General features: G+C 36.6%; 1 protein-coding gene and 1 long non-coding RNA gene across 4 annotated transcripts in view; one reads left to right on the top strand and one right to left on the bottom strand.

The window, feature by feature from the left end:
• Positions 1 to 20017, bottom strand: part of LOC142857736 (uncharacterized) — a 507050-nt gene that overhangs the window by 259253 nt on the left and 227780 nt on the right. The window lies entirely within an intron of this gene.
• Wrn (WRN RecQ like helicase) overlaps positions 1 to 20017 on the top strand; it is a 105117-nt gene that overhangs the window by 32591 nt on the left and 52509 nt on the right. For all 3 annotated transcript variants that reach the window (XM_075986499.1, XM_075986501.1, XM_075986500.1), the window contains exons 9-17: positions 2008 to 2434; positions 4352 to 4432; positions 6081 to 6219; positions 7472 to 7547; positions 8937 to 9004; positions 9217 to 9325; positions 10097 to 10165; positions 10712 to 10794; positions 15260 to 15366. In XM_075986499.1, coding sequence (XP_075842614.1) covers positions 2008 to 2434; positions 4352 to 4432; positions 6081 to 6219; positions 7472 to 7547; positions 8937 to 9004; positions 9217 to 9325; positions 10097 to 10165; positions 10712 to 10794; positions 15260 to 15366 — 1159 coding nt within the window. The remainder of the gene's footprint in view (positions 1 to 2007; positions 2435 to 4351; positions 4433 to 6080; positions 6220 to 7471; positions 7548 to 8936; positions 9005 to 9216; positions 9326 to 10096; positions 10166 to 10711; positions 10795 to 15259; positions 15367 to 20017) is intronic.

Raw genomic sequence — 20017 nt, 5'->3', positions numbered from 1 at the left:
GAGTTCCCACGTGCATCAGCCTTGTGATGGAAGACAGTGTTTGTATGTCTTTTTATTGTAGAATTTAGGCCGTTAATGCTGAGTTATCAATCAATGGACAGTTTTTTTTAAAAACAATTTATTATTTTGTGGTTATATACTATTTTGGTATTATTCCTTGCATTTTCTTGGGTGTAGTTAACCTTTTTAGACTAAAGTTTTTCTTCTAGTGTTCTCTGTAGTGGTGGATTGATAGATAGATATGCTTAATATTGGTTTTATCATGGATTTTTTTCCTCCATTTACTGTGGTTGATAGTTTTGCTGGGTATAGTAGTCTGGGCTGGCATTTGTGGTCTTTTGGAGCTTGTAGAACATCTGTCCAGGTCCTTTCTGGCTTTCAAAGTCTCCATTGAAGTCAGGTGTTATTTTAATGGCTCTACCTTATATGTTATTTGATCTTTTCCCCTTACAGCCTTTAATATCCTTTCTTTCTTTTGTCTGCTTAGTATTTCAATTATGTGCTCTGGGGAAATTCTTTTCCAGTCCTTTCTATTTAAGTTTCTGTATGCTTCTTGTACTTTGTTATACATTTTTCTTTCTTGAGATTGGAGAAAATTTCTTATATGATTTTGTTAAAATATTTTTCGTGGATTTTTTCTCATTCATCTATATTTATTTTTTTTTTTTGTAAGTTTGGTCTTTTCATAGTATCCCACGATTCCTGGATGTTTTGTGACTGGATCTTTTTAGATTTAACATTTGACTGAACTGTCATTTCTTCGCCTTGTTTTCAGGACCTGAATTTCTTTCTTCCATGTCTTTTGATCTGTTGGTGAGGCTTACCTCTGATGTTTTTCATTTTGGATTTTCTCTGGTGATTCTATTTCTTTGTTAAATTCTAATTTCATTTCTTAAATTTTTTTTCATGCAATGTTTGTATTTCATGTACTGTTTCTTTTAAGGCATTTGTTTATATCCTCTTTAAGGTCCTTGAATAGTTCATAATTGCTGTTTTGAAGTTCTTCTCTTGTGCTTTAGCTAAGTTGCCTTCCTTGGTTCCTATTGTATTGGAGTTGCTGGCTTCTGGAGGAGGCATATTATCTTATCTGTTTACATTTGTGGGTATTTTGTTTTGTCTTGGGATCTAGGCTTCTGAGTTTACAGTGTTAGACATGTTTCTTAGTGTAAATATCCCTTTGTTGGGTGGGTGTTCTGTTTTTTTGTTGCCTATTCTGGGTCTTAGCCAAGTTTGGTAACTGTGGAATCCCTAGTAGAGATTGTTCCTGGGAGTCAGCAGGTATCACAAAGCAATGGAAAGGGGCTAGAAAGAAAGGCTGAAAGTCTAGTAGGCAGGCAAAGAACTAGGGCCTAAGGGCTACACCAAGAGGCAGAGTCTTAAGGGGATGAAGGTGGGCTGAGGGCTCCTGGCTACAGCAGGACTAAGAGTAAGTCTGGAGAGATATAATGGAGGACAGGAAGGATAATAAAGATTACTTCTAGCTTAGTGTGACCGCGGCAGTCCTTTGTATTGTGGTTCTGAGGGTTGATGGTTGCCACATTGAATTGAGATGAGCTAGAAGGAAAGGTTGAAAGGGTTTGGGAAATGACTAAAGGACTCTGGGCTCACCATGAAACATTTTTTCCCCCAGAAATTTGTTATCTTTTCTTGTGTGTTTAGTTCAGAATTCAATGAAATAGTTTTTACTTTGTTGTTGTGGCCATGTCTTATTGATGTACTTTATATTTTATTAAATTAATTATCTAAGAGAAAAAGAAACAGCTGACATAAATAACTTTGGGACCAAACTACTGACTCTTAGTGAATATGCAAGATGACTGCTAGGCTCAGAAGTACCTAATTAGACCGGCAAGTAGACTGCTAATCCTAATCTCATGTGGCCATGGGGAGATGAACAGCTTTAGATCAATGGGTCTTCTTTGTAAGCTTTTGTTTAGCAAGAACCTTTAAAGCTTGTCTTTATGGTTTATAAAATGAAGCTTGAATAATGTTTTTTGAATTTTCTAGGGTTCCTATACTATTGAAGAATATTTCAGAAAATCTGTGTTCCTTGAGAAAGGTGCTATTTGGCTCTGCAAACACCGACACTAAACTGAAGCAGGTCGGTGGTTCTAACCTAAAGTCATCAGAGGATTCGGCTGCTGTGGGAGAGCAAGAGGAACAAGTTGGAGACCATGGGACTTTTCATAAAATTAAAGAAGAGGCTTGGGATCCAGAGTTTGACAGTCTAGTGAAACACAGTGAAGTCGATATGCTTAGAAATAAAGTGAAGCAAGAAGAAGATGGCTTTGAAGATGAAGCAGAAGACAAGCTCTCGGAAGGTGATATGGAAAGAACTTGTTTGATGGCAGATACTTCAGAATGTGAACTTCAAATTTTGAAACAGCAGACTGAAGGAACAAAATGTAATGATGTTCCTCACCAACCTTCTGAGGTACTAAATCAAGAGGGAATAATATATCCATCAATGGCTGGCTTACTTTGTTGTATAAATGCACACAGAGCACATACTTTAGGCTTTGTGGTATGCATAGTGTCTGTTGCAGCTGCTCAGTTCTGCTGTTGGATCGAAAAGTAACCATAGACACTTGCAAAGAGCTGTGCACCTTCTGTGCTTCAATAAAACTTTACTTACAAACACAAACCAAGGGCCACCTTAACTTGTTAGACCCACTTAGTACAATAAATAGCATTGCATAGTTTAAAGAGTCTATATTGTCAAGAGAACATTTGTTGGAATTGCTGCTTGCTGCTTTACACTTTCTTTTCTTTTTCTTTTTTTCATAACAGGTAATAGCTTTTTGGTGGATTCTTCCTAAATGTCTAGTCATCCAAACTTGATTTGGGGTTTTTTCCTACGAGCAGAAAGTATTTGCGAGGGTGGAAGGTGGAAGGGTGCTTTATTTTACAGGCATCTGTACTGTCCCCTGGAGAGTCAATGAGCTCTTGTTTCTTTCCTAATTTTCACTAGCTTACAAATTACTGGAGACATTCAGAATCTCTAGAGTTTTGCAATTTTTGCAATAACAAATTTTATTTTAGATTTTGATGTGATTTCATAGAATTATATCTCCTAATTTCATTATAGAAATGGACACCCAATCTTAGTTATATTCCTTGGGTTTTATATTTTCTTCTTGTTTCTGTTGAGCATGTAAATTTTTTTTAAAGATTTATTTATTATGTGTACAACATTCTGCCTCCATCTATGCCCACACGCCAGAGGAGGGCCCCAGATCTCATTACAGATGGTTGTGAGCCACCATGTGGTTGCTGGGAACTGAACTCAGGACCTCTGTAAGAGCAGCCAGTGCTCTTAACCACTGAGCCATCTCTCCAGCCCCCGGGCATGTAAATGTTTTAAAAATTTCAAAATAATTTTATTCTAACCACTTGTGAGCCAGATTCTCTTTAGAAAATACTGACTTTGGCTGACATCTGCCTTATTCTAATTCTGTAGAAAAATTTCACTTTAATATTTTTATATACTAGAGAGTTATGGTCATGAGTTTGATTTGACTAATACTTTTATGTCAATTATTGCCATTTTATTATTTAAATTACTAGCATTATTTTTTATTTAAGACCCTATTTAGGAAGCAATAAAATCTTTCTCAGTTAAAAATATATTTTAATATCTTTAATAGCTTTAAATTATCATATTAATTAAGACTATTTTCTTTTTCCCATTTCCAAATTAAATATTCAGCATTTAGGGAGTTATTTCTACTTGATTTCTTTGTGTGTGTGTGTGTGTGTGTGTGTGTGTGTGTGTATGAGGTACGGGGAGGATTCACATCTTTTTAGACATCTGATTTTTTGGGATTGCCAATATTGTAAATTTTTCATTTCCAAACACCAGCAACAGACCAAGTAAATAATATATCTGGTACTTTTTCAAATAGACTAATGCTGATTTATTTAAAAATAATATAATTATTATATATTAGTCTTTGGTATTTTTAAGTCAATATAGTAAAGAACAATTAACTTTCTTTGTACAAAGTTTTTCAACATTGTGTAGTTGTGTGTTTTCAGTAGATGGAGAGACTCAGTTTGACATTGATTGACCTCAGAACTTGCAGTTGTGTTCTTATTTTGAGTGTATATTTTATTTCATACCTATTTATTTAACTTGCCTATCTTTTTAACCATGCAGCCTCTTTCTTTTTGGTTGTATTTGAAAAGTTCCTCTTCTTTCCTTTGTCTCTCATCCTGTAAAGATATAATTTTGCTTTATACATTTGCCTATTAAAGGAGAGGAGGATGGTAAATACTTCTAGTGAATACGACAGAGGGTATAGAATTAGTTATACAGAAAATTAATCTTTGAAATACTTTTTTTAAAAAGCACTTATCTCCTGCTGATGATGAAAAGGATTCCTCTTATGTAATTGAAAGTGATGAAGATTTGGAAATGGAGATGCTTAAGGTATGTTTGAACTTGAGAAGAAAATTACTCCAAGTTTTTTTAAAAGAGCATTTACATAACTAAAATGTTTTCATTTCTCAATCAGATACTGTCATAATGAATTCATACCCATAATTTAATATTAGACAATATTTTTTGCAGTTTATATTTCCTAATATATAAATAGTGTCTTAGGTATAATGTTGTGAGTTGTCACGTATGCTCTGTGTTCCTTCCATGTCTCTGGAATCTGAACAGTGACCAAGCACTTCAGCATGAAATTGGTTTCTTGTTCTTTTTGTACTTGCCACATTTTAGATGTTCTATTTTTACTAATTGAATCATTTACAGTTCCTGGTTTCTCTGACTATGGGATTTTAATACTGGTTACATGTAATTTTATAATGGTTGTTTACTTTGTTGTATTATCAAAGCTGTAGTATAAATTTGTGCATTTTCTGTCCCTTACTAAACCTCCAGTTTATCAAGTGTCGTGAATCATATATGAACAGGAGAAACCAGGCTTAGAGAAAAGGGAAAGGCACAGTTTAGTTAAATCAAGTGACAAAGAAAGAAAGAAAGAAAGAGAAAAAAAGAAAGAAATGAAAGTATGCTTTCTTATCTATCAGTTTTATTTTGATTTTTCTTTTTGTGAAATGATAGTGATTTTCTAGTTCTTTAGTTTTGAATCCTAGTAGTGGCAATCACAGAGCTAATAAAGATACAAATTTCTAGTTAGCTTACAGATTTGAATCCTCCCTTTCTGTTGATGTTTAGTGCTCCCATCAGAGTTCCCCACAGAGCCTGGCTCCATCATCCCCCTTTTCTGGTTGTTCTTTCTCGGGTGCATTCTGTCCAAGTGCTGCAGAACATGCTACTCATGGGCATCTGTAATATTTTATACATTAAATAACCCCTGCTCTCCAAATATAGTGGTAGAGTTAACGAAGCAGAATTACCTGGGCTTTTTTCATTTTCCTTTTATAGGATTGAAATATTATACTTTTAAAGCCATTCTTAAAACCTAATTAAAAAAGAAGCCTCATAAAAAGTGAAGATAAGAACTTTGATTAAATGAATCTTCTAATTTACTTCTTAGTAAAAAGTTTCATATATAAAGTAATTTCAAATGTACTAATGCTTTTGAAATGGGGAGAAAATATATGTCAAATAAAGAACTTTATTTTACATAAAGAGTATTTCGCTACTTAAATTATTTGAATCTTTTTTTTTTGGACAATTCCAAAGCACATTTATTGCTTGCTTGTAATCTAAAAATGTGACTGACATGTAATATAGAGAAACATTATAAAAATAGCATTAAAATTTGTATTTTACCTCTTGGGAATCTAAAACATTGAAGTTCAATAAGGAAAACTGTTTAAATTATGCAAATTTAAAATTTATGATAGATTTCCCAGGGGCAGTTCATTATATGCTATTAATGAACCTTGTTTATGCTGGCCGTGTTCCATCCTGGCCTTATGCCTTGAAGCCATTCTCCAGCACGTATTTATAGAGGAGCACACATGTTCTTTTGTGCTGTTGCTTGCACATCTGCCAGTTCTCAACAAAATTGTAGGCTTTGTTAATAACACTCTTTTTGTGCTCAGTAAAAAGATATGGTATTGTCAGTGTTTTGCTTTTACAATTTCTTTTAAACTTTCAGTCTTTAGAAAACCTGAATAGTGACATGGTGGAGCCAACTCATTCTAGATGGTTGGAAATGGAAAGCCATCAGAGTCTTCCTCCCGAGGGAGAAGATGAAGACAGGAGTGAAGCCATCGAGGAGCAGTGGCAAGAGGAGGGTAAGAGTAGACTGGAAGCTTCTCATCTCTCACTGACTTCAGGTTTCCTGCCGGTGTTTCAGTGATTTGAGTTAACAACTTGATGGCATATATAGTTACTTACTAGGTCAATAAGGCAGCCCTTTAATTCCTTGGTACTCTTGTCTCTCAGGAAACTGGTGAAGGAAACCTTTCATCCTTCAGTTATAGGCTTGGTTTTGTCCTAGTGACAGTGGTGAAGTGGTTTACCAGCTGCTTATATTGAATACCACTGAGAACCATCTGGTTATATGCAGTCTGTCCCCAGGAGCTGTTGTCAAGCAGGAGCCACACCAGGGAACTTTCTCATAGCAAAGGAGGCACCACTGAGTGTGCTAATGGGGCAATTCTCATTTAAGTGTAAATAATCACAGTTTGTCAACTTGTAGAGTCTTCTCAACAAGTAGAATTCTCAATATACTCAGACTGTATTATTGTTGAAAACGTTGAAACTTCAAGACATTTTGTAGGTAGAAGGTATTCATAAATATATTGATAAAGTATTTTCCTCTGCTTTCTTTAATAAATGCAACCATCTGTATGATTTTTCTTTTGAGAGTTGTTAAAAATGTGAGATAATACTTTTCATATGTTTAGTGGTAGCTTACTTAGAGTCTGTGTGGGGCTTTGCATCTAAGGATGGACAGCGGTGGGCACTTTGGCAGAGCTAACGTAGTCACGGTGCAGCGCAATTAAAAGTTTTGACCAAAGATTTAAGTAGCTATATTTACCTAACTAAATTGGATAGATAACTAAATTAGATCAAGGTAACTAAATTTAGGTAACTAGATTTAGTTTTAGACAACTTAAATGAAGATTTGACTTTTTTATATACTTAATTTGGGATACGAATATAATTTATATTACCATGAATTGAAAATTGTTTTTAATATGAAATTTCTGTTGGCATATTGGTTGCTTTGGTTTGGTTTACTCCAGATGCTAGATCTTGCAAGTGTACCTAATTAGAAAACAATGGGCATTTTCTCCCCAGAGTTGGTAAAGTATGACTCATAAGAACAATTATGATACTTTAATGATAGTGAAAGGACTTGACTGGTGTTCTGACTGATACCTAGATGATCAAACTTTATTAGAATGGAAAGAAATTAGCATGTTACCTATCACTGTGTTCTTTATAAGAAGCCAATGAAATGAAAATTTTCTTCCTCTTATATGATATATTTGTTTTTTGAATATAAATATCAATTTTATTGTTTTACTTATTTTTAAGACCACTTATTGCCGGAACCCAGTGCAAAGCAAATTAATTGCCTCAAGACCTACTTCGGCCATTCCAGTTTTAAACCGTGAGTGTGATCTCAATTAATTACATTATGTGCTTAACTTTTTTTTTACCAAGATAAAAGTAAATAATCTATTTCACAGTAACAGCCTAATTTTACTGCGGTTATACGTGTCAAATGTATATCATATGTGACACCAAAGTTATTTGAAGTATTAATTATAGAAGTTTCTTTGTTCTTTTAATAAGAAAGGAAACATTGTTTTTTCCTTAACTGGGTGGTTCTATGTAGAGGCTACATAGTAAGAAATAAGTTTTCTCTCATTGCTGATTTACCTCTTATTAAGTATAAAATTGGAGAGAATATCTTTCCTGTTTTCTGCAAGTGTCCCATAGCACCCTGTCCTAAGTCTCTAGAAGACCAATCTGAGGGACAGTGGTATTTTCCTGTTTTAACATATACAAATACCTGTGTTCCATCACTGTGAAGAGACGCCATGACCACGGCAACCCTTATACAGGAAAATGTTTAATTGGGGTTGGCTTATTGTTGAGAGGCTTAGTTCATTATTGCCATGTCAGGAAGCATGGTGGCATGTAGGTAGATATAGCACTGGTTATATAGTTGAGAATTCTACATCTGGGTCAGTAGGCAGCAGGAAGAGCGAGTGAGCCACTGGTCTTGGCTTGAGCTTCTGAAACCTTAAAGCCCATCCTCCAGTAACACACTTCCTCCAACAAGGCCACACTTATTTCAACTAATCCTTTCAAATAATGCCACTCCCTATGAGCCTATGGGCACCATTTTCATCCAAACCACAAGGGCCCATTAAAAACTAGAAAAGTGAGATGATTAAAAGTGAGATTAGTAACAAGTAAATTTGAATAAGTCCAGTAAGAAAGTAAAAATCTAGATTGAGTTTTGAGGATTTAAAATAGAATCCATTAAAGCATTTCTTCCTTTTTTTAAAATTTAGTTTTTTTAAATTAAAATATATCCTATGTACAGAAGGACACAAATAGATGTACAGAGAAGTAAGCTCTGATAACTCAGCATGCTGGTAGAGACAGCACTCAAATAAGAATAGGTTGTCATCTGCATAAGCAGAAGGTCTCATCTCCAGTAGATTCCCCCTTGAAATCACCCTGACACAGGCTTCTCATTTCACACCTACAGCAGTCCTCTCCCGTACTTCGCAGTACTGGTTCTCTTGGTCTGTAGTGTGAGGCTGGGAGTTGATTTTAGCTGTTAGCTACATGGCAGCTCCTCGTTATTCAGTCAGTCTGAATGAGAGTGTGATCAAATGGTGTTTTTTTGTCTAAAAGTTCTAGGATTTGCACATATTTACATAGGAAGCTCAAAAAAGTCAGAAAGAGTTGACTAGAGAGCAGAAGTTAAATAGGTCTAACATTGGATTGTTAGTGATAAAGCATTTTCCTTTTTACTTTCTAGGGTTCAGTGGAAAGTCATTCATTCTGTATTAGAAGAAAGAAGAGATAATGTTGTTGTCATGGCAACTGGTGAGTTACATTTAAAGTAAATAATTTAATCATTAAAAATCATAAAGGCATTTTTAATCTTTCACAAACTTAAATATAGGAGAGAGTGAACATGGCAAAGATTTTATATTTATGCATGGTTACCTTATAAGTATTTATTCTGTTATATAAGCTGTAAGAAGAAAGCAAAACATGAAGAGATTATTTTTATCTTGTGTATTATTTTTATAAAGGTTATGGGAAGAGTTTATGCTTCCAGTACCCACCTGTTTATGCAGGCAAGATTGGCATTGTTATTTCACCTCTTATTTCTTTAATGGAAGACCAAGTTCTCCAGCTTGAGTAAGTAATGGTTTCATTGCTACATCATTGCTTTTGATAAGCAAGCAAGCACATTTTAAGACTGGACTTTACTATTCAGACTAAGCTGGCCTCAAAGCTCCCATTTTTCTCAGCTCAGTGCCCCCTTGCCTAGCTTTCTCCCTTTGTTTGTTTGTTTGTTTACTGAGATAGAGTCTTGCTGTTCATAGTTGAGGATGGTGTCACTCTGTCCTCTTGCATTGCCCTGCAACCATTGGGCACACAGAGCATGTCCTACCACACGTGGCTGCATTTATTAGTAGCAAATGAAGTGTTAGTGGATGAGTTCATGTCCCTTCTTGAGTTCTCTGATTCAAGGCTACCAGACTGCCCTGATCATGTTTTAAAAAGATTTATGCTAGTTTACTATGGCTTTTTCAGAATTTTTCTTTTGTTTTGCTGACTGGGCTCTTTAGCTTTATGTGAGTTGTATTAAAAGTATATAATACTTTTAAAACTATGCTTTTATTAGTCCTTTGAAAATTCTATGCATGTTTTGATTATATTCACCCCTCCTCTAACCGTAAAGTTTATTTTTTAATCTATGAAAGACCTTTCAATTTCTTCTTGAAAGATTTGCATTAAAAAGTTGCCTTCTCATTAGGCTCTTGAAGGAATTTATCAAGTTATCAAGACATGAAAAGAAAGAATATTAGAAAGAAGATGAATATATATTATTACATCTCTTCTTTGAGAATGAAATTAGTGTTTGTAATATATGTATTGATGCAGAGTATTTGTGTCTTTTTATAGACTGTCCAACATTCCAGCCTGTTTACTTGGATCAGCACAATCAAAAAATGTTCTAGGAGATATTAAATTGTGAGTAATTTATATGATTTCAGGTCACATTGTAAGAGGTTTATAGTGTAAGAGAATTTTGTGTACATTTTTATTTAAGGTATGAGTAAACTGTAACATATTTATATTTCCCCTTCCTTTTTTTCTTCTAAACCTGCCTATATACCCCTCTTCTGCTCTTTCACATGTATAACTTCCCCACTAATTGTAATTGCATTTGTGTGTATATATATATGTATACATATATATATGTATATACATATATATATACACAAAAAGTTTACAAAGACTTGATCATCTAGCTTGGGCATTTTGAGGGGGCAGGGACTGTACTGTTAGATATCAGAATCTGGCTTGTAATACAACTTTTGTGGCGAATACTCCCTGACAGGAATTACTGTGTTTTATTTTGATGAGTTGAGATAAATTAAAGAACTTGCACTCGTGACTGTGTGTGTATAACATTCCTTTGTCACAAATTTTGATTTTAATATGTTGCTCTTGCCTTGATTGCTGTCTTTATTGGGGTGTTTCCTTTTCTGTTTCTGTTTCGGTTTGTCTTTACAGAGGCAAATACAGGATCATATACATGACTCCAGAATTCTGTTCTGGTAACTTGGACCTACTCCAGCAACTTGACTCTAATACTGGTAAGTAACAACCTAGGACTTTTGTGAATACAAAGTAAACCCATGGATGAGACTAGATTCAGTAAGGTTGGTTTCAAACGTTTGCTCCTCCAGGAACATTCTGATCCATTTTGTGTTTGCCCATTTTATAGTACCCTATAACTCCTCATTCCATCGTGGTGGACTCCAGGGTTAGTGTTATAACTGTGTACATGCATGTATGTATAGCTTGTTACACTATAAACTCTTTAGAGACAAATATACCGTTCTTCATTTCTGTTTTCTTAGTATAGGACTTGGCATTTTCATGTTTTTGTTTGTTGGGTGGTGGTTAGGTTCAGCTGAGAATTCCAAGGAAGACGAATAATATCCATATTTGAAATCTTCATTTGAATTTTATCCAGTTTGTAGGATCTTTTTGAAGAACGAGGTATTAAGTAATTTCATATAGGCTGTGTTTTCAGTATTGTACTGTGCTGGCTAGTTTTATGTCCACTTAGCACAGGCTAGAGTCATCAGAGGGGAGGGAACCCCAAATGGGAAAATGCCTTCTTTGGATGTAGGCAAGTCTATAGAGCATTTTCTTAATTAGTAATTGTTGTGGGGAGGGCCCAGCCCACTGTGAATGGGACCCACTACTTTAAGGACCTATGCTATCAAAGTGTGCCTACACAATCTATTTAGCTCTTATAGGCATGTTTTTGCCTGTAATGGAAAAAAATTGAGATGTATCCTATTAAACTATAAAAGTTCTTTAGAGCACTTCATTGTGTATTAAGCCCAATTACCTTATAAATCAATTTTATAGTTATAAGTAGTTGGAAGTTTCTGTCCCACCTGGTCCTGTAGCCGTTAGTCCCCAATAAACACACAGAGGTTTATATTAATTACAAACTGTTTGACCTATTAGCTCAGGCTTATTATTAGCTAGCTCTTCCAACTTAAATTAACCCATAATTCTTATCTATTTTAGCCATATGGCTTGGTACTTTTTCTCAGTAAGTCATTCTTATCTTGCTTTCAATGTGTCTGGCTGATGACTACATCTCTCCTTTCCTCTTTCCAGAATTCTCCTAGTCTGGTTGCTCCACCTATACTTTCTGCCTGGCTACTGGCCAATCAGTGTTTTATTAAACCAATACAAATGACAGATATTTATAGTGTACAAGGACATTATCTCACAGAAGTTATATCTAAAAAATTGGTATCCATGACTGGTATTCTGAGTATATTTTATTCCACCTTAGTACTTGTTTCAGTTTTATGATTATGTTAAATGAATAATTATTATAATTTAATCAACATTAAATGCTTTTTACAAGTAGATAGAATTTTTTACTTTTTAACTTTTTATGCTGGGTAGATTGTGAATACTGCAGAGCTGAGGGTATAGCTCAGTGATAGTGTTTGCCTAGCATGCTCTCTGAATTCACACCTCATTATGTTTAACTTTTGTTTGTTTATTTGTTTTTGGAGACAGAGATTTCTCCAAGTGCTGGGATTAAAGGCATGCGCCACCATCACACGGCATGTTTATTTTTTTTTAAATTAATTTTTATTCTGTGTGTTGGAGTGTGTGTGTAGTCAGAGGATAACTTGCAAGAGAAGGGGAGATGCCTCTTTCCTTCAGCCATGCTGGTTGCAGACATTACAAACTTGGGTTATTAGGTTTGAAGGGAAGGGCTTTCACACACTGAGGCCTCTTGTTCTCCCCAGACATTATATGCTTTGTTTATTGTGGTTTTCTTTTTCTTTTTCCTTTTTAAAAGAAGGAAGCATTTTCTAGGCATGGAAGTGCAATCTCAGTTCCAGGAGACTGATTCAGAAAGGTCACGAGTTTGAGGATAGTCTGAGCTCCCTTTTGTTTTAAAAACAAAAACAAGCAAGCAAATAAACACACCCAAAAGTGTGGATAAATATTTTCATCATCAGAGTGAAGTTTTTTGCTTTTAATGGATGGAAATTTTTTCTTTCAGTGATTTAGTAAAAGGATTAGGACAAATGAAAATTATTTTTGAAATATTTCCTTTAGGCTTTTCTTGCAGGAAATTGTAAAATGCCTACAAAATGAATGTACCCAGGATATTATTTGTACAGTAGTCTGACATTTAAGTAATCAGATTTGTCATTTTTAGGTAAATGTTAAATTTTTTTAAGGAGTCTGGATCTATAACAGAAATGGCAAACATACTTTTATAAGGGAGTTTTTCCCAGCTGCACTTGTAATTGTCTTTTAACTTTGGAAATGAGGCTTGAGTGACAGGTATCCTTAAATGAAATATGTATAGGACCTGGGAAGACACTTGAACTTTTGCATTCCAAGTGAATGTTAGCCAAAGCTTAACTAACTGAACTAACTATGCACGCCAAAGTTCAACGCCATTAAACAGCTTGCCAGATCTGTATCTAAAGGCTTCTAATGCATTTAACTTAAAATCTAGTCATTTTATGTTTTTTTTTTTGTTTTTTGTTTTTTTCGAGACAGGGTTTCTCTGTAGCTTTAGAGGTTGTCCTGGAACTAGCTCTTGTAGACCAGGCTGGCCTCGAACTCACAAGAGATCCGCCTGCCTCTGCCTCCCGAGTGCAAAATCTAGTCATTTTAATTCCTAAAGTGAAAATAAGTGTGTGAGTAACACTGGAATTTTCCCAACACTCATTGGTATTGCATATATATGTATTATATAAAAACACTCACACATATATACAAAGCAAAGAAGTATACACACATGCACACACACTCGGGACTTCATTGTAGCTCGTAATCTTAATGACTCACCAGTCTTTCTTTTGTCTCCTCTTAAGAACTGTGAATTCTTCGAGGACAAATGTATCTTGGTTATCTAGAAAAGGGTTAATTTAATAATTCCTTTAGACAGGGCCTCCTATAGCTCAGACAAATCTTGAACTCTCTTTGTGGCTGGAGACGGCCTTGAACCCCTGACGCTGGAATGTGCTGCACGTGCTGCCACATTGGCTCATGAAAAGGCTTTCGATCATAATGGCCATGTTATGATAACAATGGTGGTATAGCTTTATTAAGCTCCAATTGGTGTCAGGCCTTATCTGCGTATTTTATGTAACTGTTCTAACTTCATCTTAGAGTAGAATAGTAAGAAGTGTTAGGTGCTATTACTTCCTACTGTGTATTATTTTAATTTAGGATGATGGTGATGATGACGATGGTATGTGTGTATGTGTGAGTGTGCGTGCATGTACAGACACCACAATGTGTTTGTAGAGGTCAGAGTACAATTGGGAGTCAGTTCTTTCTGTCCACTGTGGGTTCTGAGGGTTGAACTCAATTTGTCAGGCTCTCAAGACCTTCGCCCACTGAGCCATCGCAGCAGTTTTGTGGAAACTGAGGACTGGAAAGATTTATAACTTGCTCAGTGCTCTGTGCACAGCCAGTCTGATTGTGGAGCACACGAATGTAGTCACCTCCCTGATAGAACATAATAGCAAATAGCAGAAAGTTGCTTTTCTCTTAACAGTATTAATTTGGTAATTAATGGTAAGGCATTACTGAAGGCGTAAGTCACAAACAATGCCACACCAATTTGGGATTATGATTAATAGGGTGATATTTATTTAAAGGGGAAAAACTTACAGATCACTGTCCCAGGCAACAGCCCTTTACGCGACCAGGAGTCTAGTCGCCGGCGGAGCAGGAAGTGAAGAGAGAGAGGAGAGGGAAGTGGCCGCTTTTTTAAAGGGAGAGAGACCACGCCCCAAGGGGCTGGTATCTCAGCGGCGATAGGCTGGAGGAGTGGGAGGACCTCCCGCAACACATTACTAGTCAATACTTTGAAATACCTGAAGATGTTTTGATAGGCACTGTTGATCTTGTTTTAGTGTATGGTATGGGGCAGAGGGGAGAGTTATATTTCTTGTTACCTATTTTGTACACAATGGGATTTAGCTCTTTCCATTCCATTTTATGTTCGACAATGTGGATGTCGTCATGTCTTCATGCACTGGCCTTTCAGAGGAACTTCCTGCAATATGATATGTGCTCGATCATGGATAATGATGCACTTAATCTCAATAGAAATGTGCTGACTATTTATCTCTCTTGATAGCTAATCTATTAGATAAGATTAACATTATTGCCAAAGAGAAATGGAACAGTTCTTTTGAGCAGACATGGTTGCAGATCGTTTATAAGTGATAATTGTGGAACAGAGCAATAGGAAGCAGTTCTTGTCTTTAAGGACTAGTGGTGAAGTACAGTATGTTGGTAGAATCAATATATAAAACTTCCTTTATTCCGTTGCCTTTTATTCATTTTTCTTCTTCCCTCCTATTATGAGTTTTGATATTATCTGGTATCATTTATGCTTCTTATGTGTGTATGTGTGCCAAACACTTTGATTTGGGTTATACTTTCTATAAGGCATAAATTCTAATAGAATAAAGCAATATTGACTTAGATAGTGGTTTTTTTCCTATTGAACCTTATTTTTCCATGTATATTTTCTTTTTGTAGGAATCACACTTATTGCTGTGGATGAGGCTCACTGTATTTCTGAGTGGGGCCATGACTTTAGAAGTTCATTTAGGACCCTGGGGTCTCTTAAGACAGCGCTTCCACTGGTAAGCTTTACCTGATCTGATTGTCCCACCCCCATCCTAGGTGAGGTTTGAGTCCAGGGTTACTGTCCAGAAGTGCTTTTCAGGACTGGGTAATGTCTGAACAGCTAAAGACTGCTCTATGAAAGAGAAGGTGTCAGATGTAAGCAGGCGAATTTCTTTATGTGTTTAAATTCTAACAATGGCTTCCTTTGGAGGTTGGCATGTATGCTCTCTGACTGGAATGTGCAGCCTTTGACATTGAGCTATTCCATTGTCATCTGTGAAGTTCACTCTCAAGAACCATAAACTTGTGTTAAGAAAACAAAAATGATCACAAAACTATCTCAGTGTTTGTTTTGTGCTGTATTACATTCCTAGCTGTTAGAGCACAGGTTGGATACTCCTCCCTGGGACAAGAGTCGGCAAACAAGTTTTTAAATATCAGTTAGAAACGGCAGTTATTACTCCTTAGTGACAGGGACACAGTTCCAAGAACCCCATTGGGTGCCTGGGTCTACCTCCTTGTTATTAATTAGGCATAGTAGAAGAATTTAAAAAATGAATAGCAATGATGATATACTATAATAAAAATGCCCACATCATTCTTCTTGACCATGAGGATCATTCTTAAGTAGATTAAGGGGTACCAAGCCACAGTGCTTCCTAGCTTGACTGTTTGTCTGGTTAATGAGATGTTAGTACATGGCTAGCTGGTGAAAGACATGAATTGCATGGGTCTTCTGGACTTGGAGAGAATGGAGTGACAACATTGGAAACACAGTGCAAATGCCATCATGTTCCTCAGAGTGGTGAAGAGCTTAAGACATGAATTGTTTCCACTTAATATGGTTCACCACAGGGCTCTGAACCATGCAAAGCCAGTGTGTAGGAGAGGACAGGTATATAGAAATATATGTGGCTCTGACGTATATTTCTCTCATTTTCTTTTTCTAAACGCTCCACAAAACTGTAGTTGCTCTATGTTCTTCACTAGTGGCCAGTGTAAAATGAGCTGTGCACTATATCATCCTAGTCATCAGTTTGTAGAAAACGTTTTGGTTGTTTCCTGGATTTGGGATATTGTGAATGGTGATACTGTGAACATTTGTATATACCGGCGAAGTCCTTCAGTAGGTCAGTGATTACATAGCTTGTGTACATAAGGTTTTAGTTTTCTGGGAGAAATGTCAGGGTTGTGGGTGCTGAGTTCCATGGAAGGTCCTTGTTTCAATTTTAGAAAGATCCACAGAATTTTAGAAAGATTTCCAGAATGGCTACAGTGATTTGTATCCACCCGCCCAGGAGTATATGGGCAATAATTTCTTCTCATTCTTGCGCTGTTTTGTCTTACTACTATGTATTATTTTAGTAGTTATGATAGGAGTGGAGTGATAGTTTGTATTTTCAATTTGCGTTTTTCTAATAGCTTGTGGTTTTGAAGATCTTATTGTATGTTTCTTTACTGATTTGGTGAAATTCCTAGTTTAATTGGTTTGTGTTTTTAAACTTTTTTTCTGTTAAGGGTGTGTGAGAGAGAGATAGAGGGGAGAGAAGCGGAGAGGGGGAGGGGGAAGAGAAAGTGAGTTTGGATTTCTGTTTGCGTGCCTGTGTGTGTGTGTGTGTGTGTGTGTGTGTGTGTGTGTGTGTGTGTGTGGTGTACTCTACAGTGTAGCACCTGCAGAGCTCAGATGTTGATGGTGGTGTCTTCCTCTGTTGCTCTCCACCTTACTTTATTTGAAGCAGAGTCTCTCACTATTCAGGGAGCTCATCATTGTGCTAGCAGGCTGGCCGCCAAACCCCTGGTTCTTTCTGCTCCTGAATACTGGGGTTATACGTGTGTGCTGTGTCTGGCTTCTGCGTGGTGCTGGGGATCTGCACTCAGGTCCTCATGCTCACTGAGCCGTCTCCGCAGCCCTCTGTGAACTTAAAGAATTGTAAAAAACTGTTTATAAATGAGTCTTTGGTCAGATATTTAGCTTGTAAATATTTATAAGTTTTATTTTATCTTTCTTCAGTTTTACATTGTCTTTTATTTTTCAAGACAGGCTTGCTTTGTGTAGTCCTTGTTGTTCTGGAACTCAGTTTATAGTCCAGACTGGCCTTGACCTGCCTCCGCCTCTCAAGTACACTACTATGCCTATCCACATTGTCTTTTATAAAGAAAAAATTATAAATCTGTATGAAAATCAGAGTATTGATTTTTTTTTCTTTATGGATTTTGTTCCTCAATCTTAGATCTTGAAATTTTGCTCATATGGTTTTCCTAAAATGTGTATGTTTTAATTTAGGTCTAAGAGGGTGCAGAGAAGACATGTCAGGTGAAGAACTTACCATAATACAAGTGTGAATACATAAGCTTGAGTCTGCAGGACCCATATAAAGCGTAGTAGCGTATGTCTACTTGCATGCTGTGACATGTAGAAACAGGAATCCCCCACCCACTGGATGAAAAGTCTGCTTTCTATCTACTCAATTGCCTTAGCCCCTTTGTTGAAAATCATTTGAATGTATTTATGTCAGTCTGTTTCTTGCTCTCTAGTCCGTTCTACTAGTTTTGATTGAATAAACAAAGTGACTTATGTTTAGATCCCGGTGACAGAAAGACAATGGTGCCTCCTGATCACGTTTCACAGTTCAGTGGGTTAAACAGAAAAACACTGAACGTTGACATCCTTTTGATAAGGTTGTCTCAGTTTCACTAATCACTAATCTTACATATTAGTAGCAAATTGCTACCTTTTAAAATACTTCTTTTTGTTTGGGCTTCTCATAAAGATTTGATTGAGCAGTAATTAAGTAAACAAAACAAATCATCAACAATAGCAAAAACTTAATGTTCCCACTAGCAGATATAATAGGAAGGAGAATTAAACTGATGTGGTTCAAGGTCTAGGTACGTGTCTGGCTTTGGGCCCGGCACTCTTGCCTCAGATGACCTCAGGACCATTTGTCAAGATAGCCATTCTTATCATCGTATTTTCAGTTGTCGCAGGATAGTACATTTCCCTGGTTTTCTGGATTTCCCACCATGCCCCTTTCAAGTCTCTTCTGTTGCTTTGTACCTCTCTGTTTTATTAAGGTTAGCGTGTCCAGTGCCTCACTCTTTAGACGTCTATCTTTCCTCTGTGTTCGACTTCATGATTGTCTAATATAGCGTACAGATTTAAGTACCATCCGTTGACGGAGAACCCTCACCTTTACATCCCTGTCTTGGATTAATACCACCAAGATGTGCCTGAGTTCCTCTCTACTTGCCAGCATTTCGTACTGTCACTACATTGTGTAGCCTACTTCTTCTTTCTCTTAGGCTATCACAGCCTCTTGGTTTCCACCTCCAGTGTTTTTCAGCACAGTAGTCAGTGTGATACTTCTGAGTATCTCTAATAAATTTTTGGCTTTTGTGCAAAGCCCTCTTGTAGTGTTCCATTTCACCGAAAAAGGCAAAAATGGATGGTAACCACATCTCACTGAGTTTTATGTTAGCTGGTCTTTCATTTTCATGTTCCAATGGTGGCATCATCCGTCACTGAATTAAATCACTGGATCAGGTTAGAGCCGCCATGATCCAGTCACCTCTCAGTAGTTGGGTCTGTTTCACGTGGATAAGACTAATTTTGTGTCTAAACTGTAACGAGAGGGAGTTTTTCTGTTTCTTTGGGTTTCTATAAGCAGGGGTAGTACTTGACTTATAACAGTTGGTCAATAATTATTTGGATGAATGAATGAATTCTGGTCAGAAAGCTTGGAATTAGTGAAGTAACTTTCCCACATAGGTAGTTATGAAAGAGTTGGGTATTAAATAGCGGTGCCATAGCATGCTGTGCTGATTTCAAGACAAATGATCTGAAAGAGGCAAACCTGCAGTAGCGCATAGTCCAGCGAGGGAGCTGAGACAGACATGCAGGAAAGCAGAGGCAATAGAAACAAGTGCTGCATCATACATAGAATGGCGCAGGTCGTACAGAAAGATGACCACTGCAATAGCACAGCAGCACAAAGGGGGCAAGTGAAGGTGTTTCCATGGTGCATGTTACTAGCCCCTGCTCTGAAGGTCTGGCTTCCAGTAATTTGGAATGGTTTCATGAGATAGAGAGAGCTACGCAGTTGGAAGTCAGGAAGAGTGCTTTTGCTATCCTTCCCTAGGCCTTCGGTGCTGGGATTGTGTTCAAGGAGGTTTAAATATTTTAAGCAGTTCTTGAATACTCTAAAGGTAGAATTAAATCTTTTATTATGTCTAGCTCTAGACATAATGAGATCATTTTTAGTTCTTCCAGTTATTAAGCAGCATATTCCTTCAGCTGAGAGTCCTGGCAGTTTGTTCCTCAAGTAAGTGCTGAGGATCCTTTTCCCCTTCAAAATGTGTCTCCAACCAGGAGGAAGTGTTTTTGAAGTCCATGAGACACATTGGCTTGTCCCATTACTTTGTCCTAAGGATCCATTAAAAATATGAGCACACAGTAGACACTGAGTAACCAGAACAAGAGAATAAATACCTAAAATCGGTGTGTGTTTTACAGTGTGAACTAGTCACTTGATCCAGTTTGGAAGCAGAATAGCCGTATTTTTAACCTTTGTGTCATGAAGTATATGATTAAGATCTGCCTAAATGTATGGTGACATAAGATTAATTTGTATTGTATTACATTGTGTTGCTTATTTTGCCAAAAATTAG

This window comes from Microtus pennsylvanicus, chromosome 9, assembly GCF_037038515.1.
Source record: "Microtus pennsylvanicus isolate mMicPen1 chromosome 9, mMicPen1.hap1, whole genome shotgun sequence".
Lineage (NCBI taxonomy): Eukaryota > Metazoa > Chordata > Mammalia > Rodentia > Cricetidae > Microtus > Microtus pennsylvanicus.
This window is presented reverse-complemented; position numbering and strand designations above follow the sequence as displayed.